The 16,802-nt window shown below is 61.9% G+C and overlaps 3 protein-coding genes and 1 long non-coding RNA gene across 6 annotated transcripts in view; 3 read left to right on the top strand and 1 right to left on the bottom strand.

Annotated features, from left to right (window-relative positions):
* Nucleotides 1-4,224, bottom strand: part of CRELD2 (CRELD disulfide isomerase 2) — a 13,976-nt gene extending 9,752 nt beyond the window's left edge. Inside the window, exons 1-6 of one of the 2 annotated variants that reach the window (XM_040490511.1) lie at nt 3,955-4,223; nt 3,357-3,439; nt 2,709-2,819; nt 2,125-2,216; nt 1,036-1,212; nt 110-205 (exon numbers count right to left, since the gene is read on the bottom strand). In XM_040490511.1, coding sequence (XP_040346445.1) covers nt 110-205; nt 1,036-1,212; nt 2,125-2,216; nt 2,709-2,819; nt 3,357-3,439; nt 3,955-4,092 — 697 coding nt within the window. In that variant the 5' untranslated portion in view covers nt 4,093-4,223. Of the gene's footprint in view, nt 1-109; nt 206-1,035; nt 1,213-2,124; nt 2,217-2,708; nt 2,820-3,356; nt 3,440-3,954 lie in introns of both variants that reach the window. The other variant, XM_040490512.1, reaches the window with a different exon arrangement.
* Nucleotides 205-2,488, top strand: LOC121040142 (uncharacterized). The gene is made up of 2 exons (XR_005795134.1): nt 205-504; nt 2,303-2,488. It is a non-coding gene; the product is annotated as an uncharacterized LOC121040142 (long non-coding RNA).
* A 285-nt stretch (nt 4,225-4,509) lies between the features above and the next one.
* ALG12 (ALG12 alpha-1,6-mannosyltransferase) lies at nt 4,510-13,597 on the top strand. Of its 2 annotated transcripts, XM_040490509.1 has the most exons (10): nt 4,510-4,605; nt 8,030-8,254; nt 8,326-8,458; nt 9,710-9,883; nt 10,533-10,727; nt 11,058-11,161; nt 11,597-11,820; nt 12,771-12,940; nt 13,038-13,113; nt 13,239-13,597. In XM_040490509.1, the coding sequence occupies exons 2-10, from the start codon at nt 8,087-8,089 to the stop codon at nt 13,474-13,476; spliced, it is 1,482 nt and encodes a 493-aa protein (XP_040346443.1). In that variant the 5' UTR covers nt 4,510-4,605; nt 8,030-8,086; the 3' UTR covers nt 13,477-13,597. The 2 variants fall into 2 exon arrangements, with proteins under 2 accessions (XP_040346443.1, XP_040346444.1); XM_040490510.1 differs by lacking the exon at nt 10,533-10,727.
* A 23-nt stretch (nt 13,598-13,620) lies between these two features.
* LOC121040136 (uncharacterized) lies at nt 13,621-15,798 on the top strand. Its single transcript, XM_040490508.1, has 2 exons — nt 13,621-15,037; nt 15,177-15,798. The coding sequence occupies exons 1-2, from the start codon at nt 13,954-13,956 to the stop codon at nt 15,737-15,739; spliced, it is 1,647 nt and encodes a 548-aa protein (XP_040346442.1). The 5' UTR covers nt 13,621-13,953; the 3' UTR covers nt 15,740-15,798.
* Nucleotides 15,799-16,802: the final 1,004 nt, after the last annotated feature.

Below are 16,802 nucleotides of genomic sequence, written 5' to 3' on the forward strand. Positions count from 1 at the left end.
AGGGGGAGGGAGGGAGGGGGGAGGGAGGGGGGAGGAGGGAAGGAGGAGGGGGATGAGGGAGGGAGGAGGGAAGGCCAGGCCCCAGGAGCCCGAGCAGCCTCAGCCTCACCCACGCAGGCGCCGTCCTCCCGCGCCCAGCCCGCTTGGCACTGGCCGCAGTCTCTGTTGGTGGGACCCGTGCACATCTTACACGACTCGTCACAGGCTGGAAAGCAGAGGCGGGACGGCCGCCAGTAAGCGTAAATCCCGCTCTGAGTAACAAGCACGACACAGAGATCATCTCAGAAATTTACCTGCAGTGGAACGAAAACAAAACCCAGAAACAAATAAGGAAGAAACCCCCGAAAGCGGCGCTCAGTCAACGACAGAAAAAACCACTCTTGCGACTCGTGATCCGGACGTGACCGGAGAAAACAAACGGGGGGGCTCTCTCCTCGACTCCAGGGAAACAGTTCGGGGCCTGAGCGCTCACCCGGAGCGCCCAGGACACCTCTGAAGACCCAGGTAGGAAAGCCCCCCCGCACTCGATGCCGGGGTAGCCGAGACGGTGTGTCCTCTCAAGGGGACCTGGGGCCGGGAGGTCCCGCCACGTGACCTCAGGTGTCCCAGTTCCCGTGCGCGCCCCCCCCTCTACCCCACCTCCTGCAGCGACGCGGGCCGGGGCCCAGGGTGGCCTTCGCTCACTCCAGACGCTCCGCCTCGGTGACCGCGCGCTGACGACAGCCACAGAGGGAGGGCAAGCCCGCGAGGGGACACTAAAGGCGGCAGGTCACCAGGAGCCCGATGAGCATGGCTGTGACACACCGTCCACCCTCCCCTCCTTCTCCGGAGGACGTCGGGAGAACGGGACTCACTTCCCTCCCGGGGGCTGTTTAGGGCTGGGAGGCAGGAGCACCGCGGCCCATCCTCCTGCTTCCCTTCCCGTGGCTCCTGCGTGGCCCCCGGGCTCCCGGGACGCGGGTAAGAGCCAAGGGATGCGTCTGTCGCGCCGAGGACCGTGGGCTGAAGCCCTGGCCGCCCGCGCTGCTGCGGTACCTGTGCAGATGCTGTGCGTCTCATTCCTCAGCGAGCTGAAGTAGCCGTCCACGCAGTCGGTGCACGTGGCCCCCTGGTACCCAGGGTGGCACTGGCAGGACCCGTCCCCCTGCCTGCTGCCGTCCCCGCTGCAGTGCCCGTTCCCGCTGCAGGGCCTCTGGGACCCGCCCTGGCACGCTGGGGGCGACACAGACCCACGGCTCAGAGCTCAGCCCCGGGGCGGGGGCTGGGCTCACACCCAGAGGACGCCCCCCACCCCCGCTCACAAAATAGCTTTCTGGAAGTCCCGCTAAAATCCGAGCCACGCTTCACCCCCAGAACAAGCGCCTGGGGTTGGGATTTACAGGAGCCTGCATGTGACCTGGGGGGCCTGTGGGCATGTGGGTCACTGCCCGGGAGCCAGCCGGGGGCTCTGGGCAGCCTCACCTGAAACCCGGGGACAAGGATGCTCACACGTGGAGCGAGTAGGACTGCTTGGGACCGTGACATCGGCCCGCTGCAGCCCCGTGGCAGCGGGACGGGAGGAAAGGTAGGCAGGAGGGGGCCGCGGCCAGGGAGAGAGTCTGAACTTGGAAAATGTGCCACTTGATCCAGCTGATCAAGGTGAGTGACTTTGGTGGCTTCGGTTTCGAAGTCCATGTCTTGACGTAAGAGTGTGGCTTCCCTACTTAAGGCTGGCACGATGCATCCATCCCGACAGATGTGACTGTCTCTCCCCGCCCCCCCGCCCCAGACTTGTCTCTGCTCCTCTGTGGGCAGAGCTGGGCCGGGGGCCACGCAAGCCACAGAGCCACCTCCTTGCACTCAGGGGGCAGCGCCCATGCGGGCAGGTTAAAACTGGCCCACAGGTGGACTATGGGAGGTCTGTAGAGACTGAATTAGAAGCCCAGTTGGGATCAGGTGCTCAGAGCGGTGCGGCCCAAAGGAGAAGGTCCCTGGGGTGAGGGCAGCAGCGACACAGCAGCCCCAGGGCCAGGTGGAGGTGGCATGGACCGTCCCTTTGCCGACCCTGCTCCCGCCCGCCCGGGAATCACCACACGGGCACCGGCAATGACCTGGGGCACTTGAGAGTCCCCGAGAAAAACGTACCAAGGCAGTCTGGCCCGTACGTTCCTGGCGAACAGCAAACTTCCAGGGTTTTCACACAAAACCATTCAAATAAGTCAGGATACTCCTTCTTCCTGAGGAATCGAAAACGCGTTCGTTAAAGCTCACGTGACAGATTTCTTCAACACAAAATCATAGTTTATGACGACGTGTGCTCCAGGGTATCGTAACGTCAGGGAAACACCAGTGCAGGCAGGACGGACTTCTCCAGTTACGGACCTCACCGGGATTATTGTGTTAAGGTAATAAGAGATGCTAACGTGCGGACAAGAGAGAAGACGAGTGTGTGGAAACTCTTGGAGGTCTGAAATTATTTCAAAATTATAAGTTAAAAAGTAAGAAGCCACTTGTGTGTTTCCACGAACACCCAGGGAGAGCAGGGTTGGGGTGGGGGGGCTGGAGAGCCAGGCTGGGGCACGCGAGGTGGGCCCGGTAACGGGGCGGGGGGTGCGGGAGATGCACTGGGTGTAGGGGTGCAGGGCTGGGGGAATGGGGGGGCCCTGGGGCTGGGGAACAGGGTGGGGGGTGCAGGGGTGTGGGGGGCACAGGGGGTGTGGGACACTCACAGCCTCAGCCACCAGGCCTCCAGGCGTTCCTCATGCTCCTCCAGCATGCTGTGACAGTCGAAGTCACTGCTGCCACACAGGCTCTCCATGATCTCCAGCAGCCGGACCTCGCTGAAACACAAGCCCATCAGCACCACAGAGTGAGAAGGCGAGTCGAGGTGTCAGTGTCCATCCCACAGGACATCCCCACTTGGCACGAGGCGGGAAGGACGGTGGCACTTCAGTAGGAAAAGACCCTCAGCAGACACATCAGGTGGGCCGGGTGCCCTGTGATGAATGAAACTCAGAGAACGGGTGGTCGTGTGGCAGGTGTGGGGCCCACCAGGGGAGCCCCTGAAGTTGGGGGCAGGGGCTGGAGTCCTGGGTGGAGGAGAGAGGGCTAACCCCACCAGCAGGGGAAGCCAGTGACATTTCACGTGGGGGGACTCACCGTCCAGGGTGCATCATTAAGAGACCACCCAGTCCACTGTGTGCGGACTGGATACGGGGATAAGTGTGGAAGCCAAAAGGCCACGTAGGGGCCCACAGACAGGTGACGCTATGGGAGGGACCCTTCCGTGTATTTGTCATCAACGCGGGTGACAACGTTCACAGGAACATGTCAAGTACCGAAGCTGGGCTGCCCAGAGCAGGGGTGATGGCACCCACCTGAATTCATACTTGGATAGCGCCTTTTCCTCCCAAGCCGTGTTCCCGCCGCCAAAGTTCTTCTTTGCGGTGTCCACCATTCCCTGCGGGGACACGGTGGAGACGGGGCTCAGTGCCGCTGCCCCCACCCACCTCCGATGTGAGAGCAACCCTAGTCCATCATGGTGACTCCCCAAGCCCCCTGACAGGTCGCCGCCATTCATTGCGTGGGTGATCCTGGGTCCATCACGAGGGTGATGTCCGTGTCAGGACTGACTCTGGCCCATCTCTGGGCTACCCTGGGTCCCTGACCCTGGTCCCTTGTGGGCTGACCTCAGGTCCATGGTGGAGTGACTCCGGCCCACTCAGGGTGACCCCGGCCCACGGAGGGGTTACCCTGGATCCTTGATCCTCGTCCGTTGTGGGTTGACCTCAGGTCCATGGTGGAGTGACTCCGGCGCATCTCGGGGTGACCCTCGACCGTTGTGGGCCGACCCCGATCCACCGCAGGCTTACCCTGGGTCCAGGACCCCGGTCCACCGCGGGACGACCCCGGCCCCGCCGCCCCTAAGGCCGGTCCCGACCCCGACCCCGCGTCTGCGTGGGGTGACCGGCCCACCTGGTTGAACTTGTCCACCAGCTCCCGGCAGCGCTTGCAGGGCGTCGCCTTCTTGGCGGTCTCACCAGGCGGCAGCAGCGGCAGCAGCAGCAGCAGCGGCAGCAGCAGCCCCAGCGCGGCCGGGGTAGGGGGGCGCATGGCGGGCCGAGGCGGGCAGCGTTGCGCAGGACGCGGCCGCGCGAGCACTGGCCGAGGTCCGGCGGGAACCGGCGCAGCGCTCGGCCTCTGCGGCCGCCCACCGCTCCGCGGTGCCGGCAGTTCCCGGGGCTACTTGACGGTGCCGGGCGGGATCCCGCCCCGCGCCAGCCCTCGCGCCGCTATTGGTCGGAGGGACCCACCCCGTCCCCATGTGGCCCAATCCGGGCTCGCCACGAGAAGCGACCAATAAGAAGACCCCGGGTCAGCGTCCAGCGGGGAGGGGGTGGGGACGGGGGCGTGGAAATCGGAGCCTGCCCCTCGCGCGCACCGGCCGCGGCGGCCATCTTTACTCCGGGCAGGGAGGGCGTCCCGCTGCGGTGGTAGCGAGGTTTTGGTGGCCATGTTAGGTTTGGGCAAGGGCTTCGCGTCCGTCCTCCGCTTCCGCCACCCCGCTTCCGGCCGCGGGCTGCCTAGGGCGCCGCGCATCGAGGGACGCCGCCGACGGCAGGCGAGGTCAGCGCGCGGTACCGCGGCCGGGGCTCTCGGGACGGGCGGCGGGCGAGGGCAGGTTCTCGGTGCGGGCGGCGGGGACCCCGAACCGGCGCTCGCGTCGCGCTCCTCCGTCCTCAGCGCCGGTGCTCCTCGCCGGGAGCCTGAGGACAGCGTCCTGGGGCCCAGGTCCCGCGTTTCCCTGCCTGCCCGAGGCCTCTGGCTCGGGAACCGAGGTGGAAATAGAACTGAGACGAGCGCGATCTGGGTGCCAGCGACGAAGCGCCGAAGGAGGACGCGCACAGGGTGGCTACTGGTCTGCGGTGCACCGGGCCGCTTGTGTGCCCAGTGTGAGCGGAGCCCTCAGCGCCCGCAGTGGCAGGGGCCGGACGGCCTTCACGGGTCGCCTCCTCAGCGGAGACGAGCCGGGCCTGTCCACCTGTGCGCGCCCGGGCTGACCCGCGCGGCCGGACATGCGCTCACGCCCTCCGCCCGGCTTCTGTGCCCGCTGCCCAACCGCCCGTCCTGGCCCGGCCAGCGTCCCGGCCCTGCCTCGGCAGTGCTGGCGTCCTCCGGGATCAGGGGCGCACCTGCTGCTTCTGCCCGTGGTCGGTCCTCAGCAGAGCACACACAGTCCTGGGGCTGAGAGGCTCCTGTGGCGAGGGAGCCCGGAGTCCCGCACACTCGTGTGCCCCTCACAGCTTGTGACAGGACAGTGTGGGGTTCCCTGCAGGGGAGCGTGCTCTGGGCCCCACACACAGGGGGTCTGTGGGGCAGGCGGGTTCTTAGCTGACCTGGGACCGCTGTGAGCCGGAGTCAGGTTCCCGCCAAGCAGCATTTCTCCTGCAGCCGTTTGCACAGCTTGGTGTGTAAATGCTTTCTGTTTCTTGAACCTTTTTTTTTTTTCCACGCCAGTAAGAGGAACAGAGAATAGTGTGTGAATATTCTGTGGTCTCCTTGGCTTTACTGGAAATTAAAACGTTAATGCTGGTTTTTTGTTTGTTTTTTTTTTTTTTTAAATGTGGAGAGAGAGCGCGCGTGAGCAGGGGAGGGGCAGAGAGGGAGAGAGAGAATCCCAAGCGGGCTCACACGGTGAGCACAGACAGAGCCCGGCTCGGGCCTCGAACTCAGGAGCCGTGAGATCATGACCTGAGCCGAAATCAAGAGTCAGATGCTTAACCGGCTGAGCCACCCAGGTGCCCCAGCGCTAATGTACTTTTAATGAAAACGTAAGCTGGCGTGATGAGACCCACGTTGAAGAGTTTTACCGAATTTCTTCTCCAAGTAGTTTGTTGAGCATCTACTGTGCGCCAGGCTCTGCTGCTAGAACCGTGAATCAGCCACGCAGGCCCTGCCCCCAGGACATGAGCCCAGCAGGGAGACAGTCAGCCACATGTTTCATTCACATGTGGGCTCCTGTGATGACCAGAGCCCATCCTTGCTGAGGGTTCTGGGGGCGGGGGCGGGGGCGGGGGGGGGGGTGGACCAGAGAAATCCTATCAAGGAGCTTACACTTTAGAAAGAGGGAGACCAATTGGGGCGCCTGGGTGGCTCAGTTGGTTGAGCATCTGGCTTCAACGTAGGTCATGATCTCTCGGTTCGTGGGTTTGAGCCTCGCTGTGCTGACAGCTCAGAGCCTGGAGTCTTCTCTGGATTCTGCGTCTCCCTCTCTCTCTCTCTCTGTCCCCTCCCCTGCTCATGCTCTGTCTCTCTCTGTTAAAAATAAATAAACATTTAAAAAAAGTTTAAAGAAAGAAGGAGACAAATTTTAACACCCTTGTTCATCCATGGTTTTTATATCTGGGAAGAGAAAAAGTTAGGTTACTTTTAAGGGAACTGCTACTTTGGTCATTCTTAATTATTAAAGCCCCTTTCCCCCCTTCCTGGCCCCACCTCACCACCACCGGCATTGCCACATCAGGCAGGATTCCTGCTCCTTCCATTCCACGGATTGTCCTTCCTTTGTTGATTCCCCCCCAGTTGCCATCTTTGGAGACTACAGACTTCTTTTTTTTTTTTTTTTTTAATTTTTAAAAATTGTTTCTTTATTTTGAGAGACAGAGACAGAGAGTGAGCAGGGGAAGGGCAGAGAGGGAGACATAGAATCCGAAGCAGGGTCCGGGCTCTGTGCTGACAGCTCAGAGCTCAAACCCACGAATCGTGAGATCATGAGCTGAGCTGAAGTCAGACCCTTAATCGACCGAGCCACCCAGGCGCTCCTGGAGACTACAGACTTCTGAAATCTCTCTCTAATCACAAGGTAGTTTCAGGGGGACCTGGGCAGCTCAGTCGGTTAAGCGTTGACAGTTTCTGCTCACGGTTCCTGAGATCGAGCCCCGTGTTGGGCTCCACGTTTGGTGTGGAGCCTGCTTGGGATTCTCTCCCTCCCCCTCCCTCTGCCCCTACCCTGCATGCGTGTGTGCACACGTGTTCTCCCTCTTTGTCTCTCTCTCAAATGAAAAAATAAATAAGAGAAAAATAGTTTTAGCAAAAAGTAAGCACTCTGTCCTTTCTCTTCTGGCCTTTCTGGTTCTGATCAAATAAAATCAAACCTGTTTTAAGAGTAGCCAGAAACACGAAGAAGAATTTGCCATCTTCCCCCCGCACAAGCGGGACAGTCTAGGTGTCTCCCGGGAAGCTTTGTGCTGTAGGCTCTTCCCAAAATCGTCCTGCTGTATTTGGGTGATTCGGGGATCCACTGCAGACACATCTGTCTGAACACCTCAGGGACACGCTCATGCTCTTTGTCATCTGCACGTTCACGTTCGTGACCGGTGTGGTGCCTCTCAGGGGCTCCACACGGCTTCCGGCGGGCAGGCGTCCAGAGCTCCTGTCCGGTTGTACCTGGACTGCGGGGGCTTTGTGGGCTGTCCTGGCCCTGTGTGCCACCTCCTGCCCTCCTGTGGCTGCCCCTCTGTCATCCCCCAGACGCATCCCTCCCACCCTACAGCTGCCTGTCCCGGGGTCTCTCACCCTGTACCGTGGGGCCCTACTGTCCCGCCAGAGTTGAGCCTCTCAACTGCAGGGGCCGTCCCGCTGCCCTCCAGAGGCTGGGTCAGCCCGGGGCCCGGCCACGTGGAGGACTGACTCAGTTCTGCAAATAAAGTCTTCCTGGAAAAATACACAGCTTGAAGCCTGAGCCAGCCGGTTAAAGTGTGGAAGGGGTGCCTGGGTGGCTCAGGCTGTGTCCGACTCTTGATCTCAGTCAGGGTCACGAGTTCACGCCCCACGTGGGGCTCCACACTCGGTGTGAAGCTTGCTTTAAAAAAAATGTGAAAGGCGCTCAGGCGTGATTTTTCCTTGAATTCTCTAGTTGGAGGCCTTCTGACCTACAGAAGTTACAGCAGTAGTTCAAAGAGTTCACACTCCCCCTTCACCTGGATCCCCCGGGTGTTAACTCACGTGTGACTGTGGAAACTCAGCGATCTGCATTTTCGTTTTGTCCCAGTGCTCACAGGGCAGCAGCGTTGATGGTCGCTGAAGGCACGTGAAGCGGGACATCGCCATGGCGGGGAAGAGGCCGTCGGGCCCAGGCCGGCAGCGCTGGCTGCTGGGGCTGCTGGCAGCCGTGGGTGCCATCCACCTCTTCACCTGCCCCTACTCCAAAGTGGAGGAGAGCTTTAGTCTGCAGGCCGTGCACGACCTGCTCTACCACCGGCTGGACGTGGACAAGGTGAGCGCCCGCGTCCCGGGCTGTGCGGCACCCCTGCGAGACGTCCGCTGACGCCCCCCTTCTCCCTGCAGTATGACCACCTCGAGTTCCCTGGAGTGGTCCCCAGGACGTTCCTCGGGCCGCTGGCTGTGGCGGTGCTGTCCAGCCCTGCGGTCTGCGTGCTGTCCCTGCTGCAAGCGCCCAAGTTCTATTCTCAGCTAGTAGGTAAGGGGGAGTCCGGACGAGGACAGGTGAGGAGCCGTGCGAAGTCAGGGCTTCGGTCGGCCGGGCTGAGGCCCCCCTCCTTCTGGGCCGTCCTTCCGTCAGAACCCAGGCTGCTTCGTGCGGCGGTCCAGAGCTCGGGTGGAGGCCCAGAGTCAGCCCTTTCTGGGCCGTGACCCGGGACAGGTAACTGGGCACCTGTCCACCTGTTCCTGAGACCATGAGGTGAGGGTGCCAGCCGGCCCTGCCCCGGCCGCGGTGGCGGGAGGGGAAGCAGACGAGATGCACCTCCGGAGGTGGCCGCAGAGGGGCCGGCGGCCACACCTGGAGAGCCGTCCACCCAGGCGGTACGGCGCCTGCATTGGAGGCCTCACTTCCCCCACCTGGAGGCCACCGTCCACAGGGCTTTGTGCAGAGCGTTCTGGGGCTGTGTGCCCATGTATTTTTTAAAACCAAATTCAGAACATTCTGTGTATCTCTCTCTGAAATGTCATTTTTGGTCGATAGTCACCAGTTTTCCATTTCGGTGAATTTTTAATTTATTTTAAGAAAAATTTTTTAGACAGAGAGCGCAAGTTGGGGAGGGGCAGAGAGAGAGGGAGACACAGAATCAGAAGCAGGCTCCAGGGTCTGAGCTGTCAGCACACAGCCCGACGTGGGGCTCGAACCCACAACCTGTGAGATCATGACCTGAGCTAAAGTCGGACGCTCCACCGACTGAGCCACCCAGGCGCCCCATTTCGGTGAATTTTTATTGTGGCTGCACCCAAATGACATTTGGATCTCCCCCGCTAAGTCAGACACGCTCTCCAGCTAGTTTGTTGGCCTCACGGGCAGGACGTTAAAGACACAGATCCCCGGGGGAGAAGCAGGCCTGCTTCCTGAGAGAACAGATTAGGAAATGGAAATCCGCCGCCACGGGGGGCGGCTGCGCAGGCTGTGCTGGTTCAGGGGTGTCGGGGAGCCCCGGACGGTCTCCCCGCCTGGGGAAGGGTGGCCCTGGACACGTCCCTGTGGCGTGGGCTGTGCTGATGATGCCATGCCTGTCACACGGTCCTGCAGACGCCCGGTGGCCATGTCCCCCCGAGCCCCCTCCCCGGGCCGCATGGTCCCGGCAAAGCTTCAGGGTCCCCTCTTTTGAGGTGGTCTCACTGCTACTTGGTTGTCAAGTTGTACCGCGAGCAACACTGGCGGAGACCTGCTTTGCCGGCGTCTTGCACGCTGTGGGTCACTCACGGTGCCCTCTTTGTTTAGTCAGAGCCGTCCTGGGACTCGGCGTGATCTCGGGACTCTGGACTTTACAAAAAGAAGTGAGGCGGCAGTTTGGGGCCACGGTGGCCACCATGTTCTGCTGGGTGACGGCCACACAGTTCCACCTGATGTTCTACTGCACCCGGACGCTCCCCAACGTGCTGGCCCTGTCCGTGGGTAGGCGCTTGCCGAGCCGCACTCTCGCTGGGCACCACGGGGCGGGGCGTACCGGCCCGGCGAGGGTCAGGGTCAGAAATGCCCGGCGAGGGGAAGGGGGGGCCTCTTCTTGGTGCCGGATGGAGGCACGCTTCCCCGCACGTGGCCGGGGCCGCCTGCGAGGGTCTCCCTGGTCTGTGGATAGCTCTGTCCGAGCGTCCTGGGGGTGACCCAGGCGGACGGGGGGAGGCCAAGTGTGGGTAGGAGGGGGGGCCGTGGATGGCGTGGGTTGGGGGGGGGGGTCTGTGCCGATCAGGGCCGGGTGTGGCCCGGACGTCCGCGTGCCCGGGGAAGGTGGCAGGCAGGGTTCCCGTCCGAATGAACCCCGCGGGGGGCCAGCGGGACACGCCGCAGGCCCGGGTGCGCAGGAGAGGAGGGGAGGCGCTGGGCGCGTGGAGCCTGGGGGGTTTCAGGGCAGGCGGGGGCCAGGTGCCGTCAGGCCTGAGAAGCGGCCCTAGGCTGTGTGGTGGCGCCGTGGCACAGGAGCCGTGGCCGGCCCCGTGTCAGCAGATCTGGGTCTGAGCGGCGTGTGCCGTCCTCTGGAGGGTTCTGCGTGGCTTTTGCCGGGAGGAAGCAAGTCGGCCTGCTTCGGGCACCCCGTGTCTTGCAGTCCTGCCCGCCCTCACGGCCTGGCTGCAGCTGAAGTGGGCCCGCTTCATCCGGCTCTCGGCGTTCGCCATCCTGGTGTTCCGGGCGGAGCTGAGCCTGTTCCTGGGCCTCGTGCTGCTGCTGCTGCTGCGCTCGCGGAGGGTGACGGTGGCGCGGGCCTTGCGCTGCGCCCTGCCGGCCGGGGCTCTCTGCTTAGGTGAGTGGGAGCCGCCGTGGGCTGCTGTGACTGAAAGCGGGGCTCTCGGGAGAGCTGGCCTTCATGTCCAGCAGAGATAAAATGTCTCAGCGCCTCCATCCGCGGGCCGCCCTCGTCCTGGCCGGGAGGGGCGGCTGGCCCCGTCGGGGGGAGCCGAGGTCCCGACGCGCCATCCCCCTCTGGAGCAGGGGGCTCGCGGCCGACGCGGCTGCTTCATGGGACGTTGACCTGCGACCTGGGGCTCTGGGGCTGCTGTTCACGCCGCAGCGGCGACGTCCGAGTGGCTCAGGTGGCCGTTTTCTTTCCTGAGGGACTCCTTTATCTTACCAGGACTGACCGTCGCCGTGGACTCCTGTTTTTGGCGAAGTCTCGTGTGGCCGGAGGGAAAGGTGCTTTGGTACAACACCATCCTGAACAAAAGTTCCAACTGGGGAGTATCCTTCCCGTGTGTCTGCGGGGCAGCCTGCAGGGTGGGGCGGGGCGGTCGTCCCCCCTCCCCCCTCCTCCCCCTCCCTCCCCCCTCCCCCCTCCTCCCCCCCCCCCCTCCTCCCCCCTCCTCCTCCTCCCCCCTCCTCCTCCTCCCCCGGCCTCACCCAGGCAGCCACACCTGCCGAGACACCGCCCTGCTGTTGGGCGCCATTTCCCCTTTAGCCTTCGGGACGGTCTTTAGCGGGAGCCCGTAGCGTTTTGCTGCGGAAACGGACAGCGTACACACGGGCGGGAAGTACAGCGCGCGAGTCCACCGGCACGAGCTGTTCTGCAGCCAGGGGGAGGGACAGGTGGGGGGGGGGGGGTCCCGGGTGCCGCGGGCAGGAGCGCCTGTCGGCCGTGGCTCGCTGGCGTGGGGCTCCTTGACCCTGCCCCCACAGACCTCACCACTGCTGTGGTATTTCTACTCGGCCCTGCCCCGCGGCCTGGGCTGCAGCCTGCTGTTCGTGCCGCTGGGCGCCACGGACAGGCGGGCCCTGGCGCTGCTGCTGCCCTCGCTGGGCTTCGTGGCCCTGTACTCGCTGCTGCCGCACAAGGAGCTGCGGTTCATCATCTACTCCTTCCCTGTGCTCAACATCGTGGCCGCCAGGGGCTGCGCCTGCCTGTGAGCGTCCCGCCGCCCCCGCTTCCACAGCCGGGCTGCACGCGCCCGCTGTCACGTGGGGAGGTGTTGAAGGAGGAGGGCCCGGGGTTGGGACGGGCTGGCCTCCCACCCACCGTGTCGGTGGGGCCGTGGTCAGTCGGGCCGGTCTCCGCGCTCGGTCTCGGTCACTTGGGGGAGGACGTGCCCGGAGCGGGCCCTGCACGGGGCAGCCGAGCGGGCTTCGGCCGGGCAGATGGTCTCCAGGGCTGACTTCGCCGAAGGGCCAGGCCCCACCGAGCAGAGAGCGGCAGAGCGGATGACAGGGGAAGGGTCAGGGAAGCGCTCGACCCAGGGGCGTGGGGCACAAGGTGGTGTGGGGGTTTCCGAGGGAGGGGGATGGCCCGGCGACGGAACGAAGGTGCCCCGAGGAGGGCGTCCGGGATGAGGCAGGTTGGTCGAGCGGGGCTGCCCTTCCCTGGAGCAAGGCGGTCACTGCCACGGTAGGAACAGGAGTGACGCGGCCGGGCTGAGGGCGCAGAGGGTGTGGCCGGGAGAGGAGGCCCCGCCGCACGGCCCCTGCAGGAGCCGGGAGCCAGGAGTAGGCCGTGCTCCCAAAGAACCAACGCCCGTGAAGGGCAGGAAGCGCCGTGAGCCTCAGCCTCGGGCTCCATCTGGGTTCGGTGGCGGGCGTGGTGCTGGAGGGACGTGCACCCGGCCCGAGGCCACAGGGGGAGCTGCTCAGAGCAGCGGGCGGATTCCACCTCGAGGGCTGGGACGGGAGGGAGGAGGACTCCGTTCGTGGAAAATCTGGGCGTCTCAGGTTAGCGAAGCCGGGGCGAACCATGGACAGACCGTTCAGGAGTCCGTGACTGTGCGGGAAGGGGGTTCGGTTCTTGAAATGAGGCCGCAGACTCCGCCGGCTGGTGTTGCTGGGGGAGAGCAAGCCTTTCTGTGAAACGTGCTCTTTCCAGGCTGACCAACTACAGGAAGTCTTGGCTGTATAAAGTGGGTTCCGCCCTTGTGGTAGGACACCTGGTGGTGAACGCCATGTACTCGGCCACGGCCCTGTACGTGTCCCACTTCAACTATCCTGGCGGCGTCGCGATGCAGCGGCTGCACGAGCTGGTGGCCCCCGGGACAGGTGGGTGCTTGGGGCCGAGCTGGGCCAGCTGCGGCTCTGGCGGGGGGCAGGGGACCCCAGCTCGCCATGCTGACCGAACGCGCGTGGTTGTCCACAGACGTCGTCGTGCACGTCGACGTGGCGGCCGCACAGACCGGTGTGTCTCGGTTTCTAGAAGTCAACAGCGCCTGGAGGTACGTTCCCGCCAGTTGTGACTGCGGGCAGTGGCGCTCCTCGCAGAGGCCACGTGGGGGCTCCCTGGGGGCATCCGGGCACTGGCGTGGGGCCACAGGTGCACGGTCACGCTCTTCTCTCGCAGGTACGAGAAAAAGGAAGATGTGCAGCCTGGGTCGGGGCGTATGCTGGCCTACACGCACCTCCTCATGGAGGCGGCCCCTGCGCAGCTGGCCCTCTACAGGGACACGCACCGGGTCCTGGCCAGCATCGCGGGCACCACCGGGGTGAGTCTGAACCTGACCCGACTGCCTCCATTTGACGTCAACCTGCAAACAAAGCTGGTGCTCCTCGAGAGGCTCCGCCGGCATCCTGGCAAATGAGACGATATGAAGAGCCGAACCGGGGACGTGCCCCGGACGTACGCCTCAGGGAACAGGCCGGGGTCCTCCACGGCCAGTCCAGACCGAGCACGGCCAGCGGGGACTGCGGGCCTCACCCGGGGGCCTCTCGGAGCACCTGAAAAAGCGCCCCTTCGGGGGAGCTCGTGTGAGACTTGGTGTCGAGGCAGCACCGCTGGACGGCGTCCCCCGCCCACGCCCCGAGCCACAGGGAGACTCCTTCGTGGGCACAGGCACGCTGTGGCATGGCAGCTCATGTGAAATTGTGGGAATTTAAAGAGAATGGAGAATAAAAATTTGAATGTTTCCTTATTAGAGATTTAACGATACGTGGTATTTCTAGAGACTGCCTCCGCGTAGGTTGCGTTTTATGTGGTAACTTCGGCATCTTTACGCTTCATCGCCCGAGAATTTATTAAGGACCCAAAATGCATCTGACGCCACCAGACGCCGAAGACGATGCAGGGAAACGGGTGCGCTGCACACAAATGCACACACCGCGTGTGCTCACGCCAAGTGCACACACGTACCGTGCACACTCACCACGTGCACTCCTACCACGCACAGGCACACATCACACCACGCGTGCTCACACTTCATCCGCGTCACTCATACCACACACGTACCACGTGTGTACACACACCATGCACACACACACCACATGTACTCATACTGCACGCACGCGCACACCGTGTGCTCCTGCCACACACGCGCACACGTCACGTGCACCCTACCACATGCACTCGTGCCACACACACACACGTGCTCACGTGCATAAAGAAAGGCTACCTTTTCCGAGCCACTCGAGAGAGTAGCTCTCGGCATGGAGCACCTCCGCGCGTCCTAGGAGGGAGGCGACGGCCTCTCCCCCCTGTAGCCGCTGGGTCTCCACCGCAGCCGACAGGCAGTGTGGGCACAGACATGTCCGCTGGGCGCACCTGCTCCAGCCTCTCCCCGACTCGATGTCGTCCGATGATCCCTGAGGAGGCTGGCCTTTGCAGCACCTCCTGCCTCCGGCTGGTGCCCAACACTCTATGCGAGCCAGCTCCCGCCTTTCCCCTTTGGTCTAATTGTCCCAGCGTTTATCATGTACGTATTACCGGCATTTATCACTCATTTATAATTGGTCAGGGCTCAGATATTTGTCATCGGTTATCAGCATGCATCCGCGGATCGCTGCCGGGCCTCACGCTGTGCCGGGGTCGCACGGGGAGCTGTCATGTGACGTGTCATTGCCTCCCTACTTTCCGGCACAAGGCTCTCGGGTCCCTCTGTCCCAGCCCAGAAGTCAGCCATTTGTCCGAGGGGCCCTGCCTCCTCTTGGGGAATGGTCGTGGAGACAGGCCTGGGTGCAAAACCTGCGTGTTGCTTTCAAGATGTCTGTTTTTAGGCCGTGTCTGTGGACAGCGAGGGAGGACGGGCACACCCACACGCACACACCTATGTGCGCTTTTGAGAGACCGCGGCGCCATGCCGACACCTCCAGTTCCACCTCCGTGGGCTCGTTTGCCTGCCTTGTCTGTATCTACATCTGCCCTCCACGGTGAGAATTCTGTCCCCAGTGGCTTCAGGTTCGTGGTCAAATACTGTGTGTGCACGGTCCTCGGACGAACCCTCCTGCTTCACTGTGGTGGTTTTCATTTAAAATATGATTGGGCTGTCATCTTTCCCTTTGCTTTCAGTCTCGGGATCTGACTTCCCACCCTCCTTATTGGTAGAACGTGATCGCGCTTCCAGAAGTCTGGACTCTTCACAAAGGCACGCTCAGGGACATGGCTCCCTCCTGTCCCGCCTCCACGTTTTTGCAACTAGCGTCAGTTTTCTGGTTTGTCCTTTTTGTGAAGATGCCTGTGTGCTGACTGCACGTTGTTTCTTCTCCTGGAAAGCACTCTTCTACTTGGGGACGACTCCCTCTTGGAGCCACGTAGTGCCTCATCGTGTGGATGAACCGTGGCCGACTCAGCCAGCCTCCCGCATGCTGGCGTTTTCGTGGTTGCCAGGACTTCATGACTCCCAACAGAGCTGTTTGAATAACCTCATGCACGTGTATTTTCATGCTGTTCGGGGTGCGTCTTTATGGCGAATTCCTACAAGTGGGAATGCGAGGTCACGGGGAAGCGTGGATCCATTTGGCTGGGTATTGCCACATTGCCCTGCCCTTCTCCCCTCGCTGGTCTGGTGGTGGGGCAATGGTGCCTCTGGACTTTGCTTCGTCCTTTTTTTTTCCTTTTTAATGTTTATTTGAGGCAGAGAGAGAGCAAGGGGGGGAGGGGCAGGCAGAGGGGGAGAGAGAGATTCCCAAGCAGGCTCCGCGCTGTTAGCGCAGACAGAGCCTGATGCGGGGCTTGAACCTATGAACCGTGAGATCATGACCTGAGCCGAAATCAAGAGTCGGACGCTTAGCTGACTGAGCCCCCCCAGACCCCCCTTTGCTTCATTTCTTCACACGTGAAGGCGAATGTCTTCGTAGGTTTGAGAACCATCTGTTTTTATAAGTTGTCTGTTCATATATCTTGTCCATTTCCCATTGGACTCGGGGCATATTCCTCTCACATTATGTGCACACGCTTGGGTGATTGCCCTTTATCTCCAGTATATGCTGCACAGCCTCCATCTGTCACTTTTCTTTCCATCTGTCACTTTTCTTTCCACTCTGAGTGGGAAGTACCTTCCCGTGTGGAAGTTTCCGGTTTCCTGTTTGCAGGTTTATTGCTCGTTTTGTGCCGAGTCCTGGTTGGGAAGCTTTTCCCACAGTCAGTTCCGCCGTGTTTTCTGTCCACGTTTGCTTAGTGTCTCTTCTGCATGTAGACTTCGGGTCCGTTTGGAGCTCACTTTTGTTTGTGTGAAGGTAGGCCTCATTTTATCTTTCTCCAAGCGGCTGTCCACTTACTGAAGGCCCATCATTGCCTCAGAGATTTGAAGTCACACACCGAACATGCACATTTCAAGTTTGGGCAACTATGAATAAAGCTGCTATAAACATCTGGGTGCAGCTGCTTTGAGGACCCATGATCCCAACTCCTTCGTGGAAGTACCAGGAAGCAGGAGTACTATAAAGTAAGAGAATGTTTGGTTTTGCAAGAAGCTGCCAAACTGCCTTCCACAGTGGCCGCACCATTTTGCATCCCGCCAGCAAGGAGTGCTTCACATCCTCCCAGCACTGGTGTTGTGTGTGCTCCGGATTTGGGCCATTCTGACATGTGTGGTGTCCCTCGTTTTAATGTGCATTTGCCGGATGCACATGATGTGATGCTTACGTGCCATCTGTACATCTCTGGTGTCTGTTAATGTCTTTAAGCCTATTTTCC

Source organism: Herpailurus yagouaroundi, unplaced genomic scaffold (assembly GCF_014898765.1).
Source record: "Herpailurus yagouaroundi ecotype Mexico unplaced genomic scaffold, PumYag 182, whole genome shotgun sequence".
In the NCBI taxonomy this organism is placed as follows: Eukaryota; Metazoa; Chordata; class Mammalia; order Carnivora; family Felidae; genus Herpailurus; species Herpailurus yagouaroundi.

What these genes read in the sequence shown, in the direction of transcription:
- LOC121040136 (XM_040490508.1), top strand. Translation starts at nt 13,954, where the DNA reads ATGCAGGGAAACGGGTGCGCTGCACACAAATGCACACACCGCGTGTGC. An exon ending in ATCTACATCTGCCCTCCACG is followed by an intron (nt 15,038 to 15,176) that starts GTGAGAATTCTG and finishes CTTTGCTTTCAG; the next exon opens with TCTCGGGATCTGACTTCCCA.
- ALG12 (XM_040490509.1), top strand. Translation starts at nt 8,087, where the DNA reads ATGGCGGGGAAGAGGCCGTCGGGCCCAGGCCGGCAGCGCTGGCTGCTG. An exon ending in ACCGGCTGGACGTGGACAAG is followed by an intron (nt 8,255 to 8,325) that starts GTGAGCGCCCGC and finishes TTCTCCCTGCAG; the next exon opens with TATGACCACCTCGAGTTCCC. An exon ending in ACAAAAGTTCCAACTGGGGA is followed by an intron (nt 11,162 to 11,596) that starts GTATCCTTCCCG and finishes CTGCCCCCACAG; the next exon opens with ACCTCACCACTGCTGTGGTA.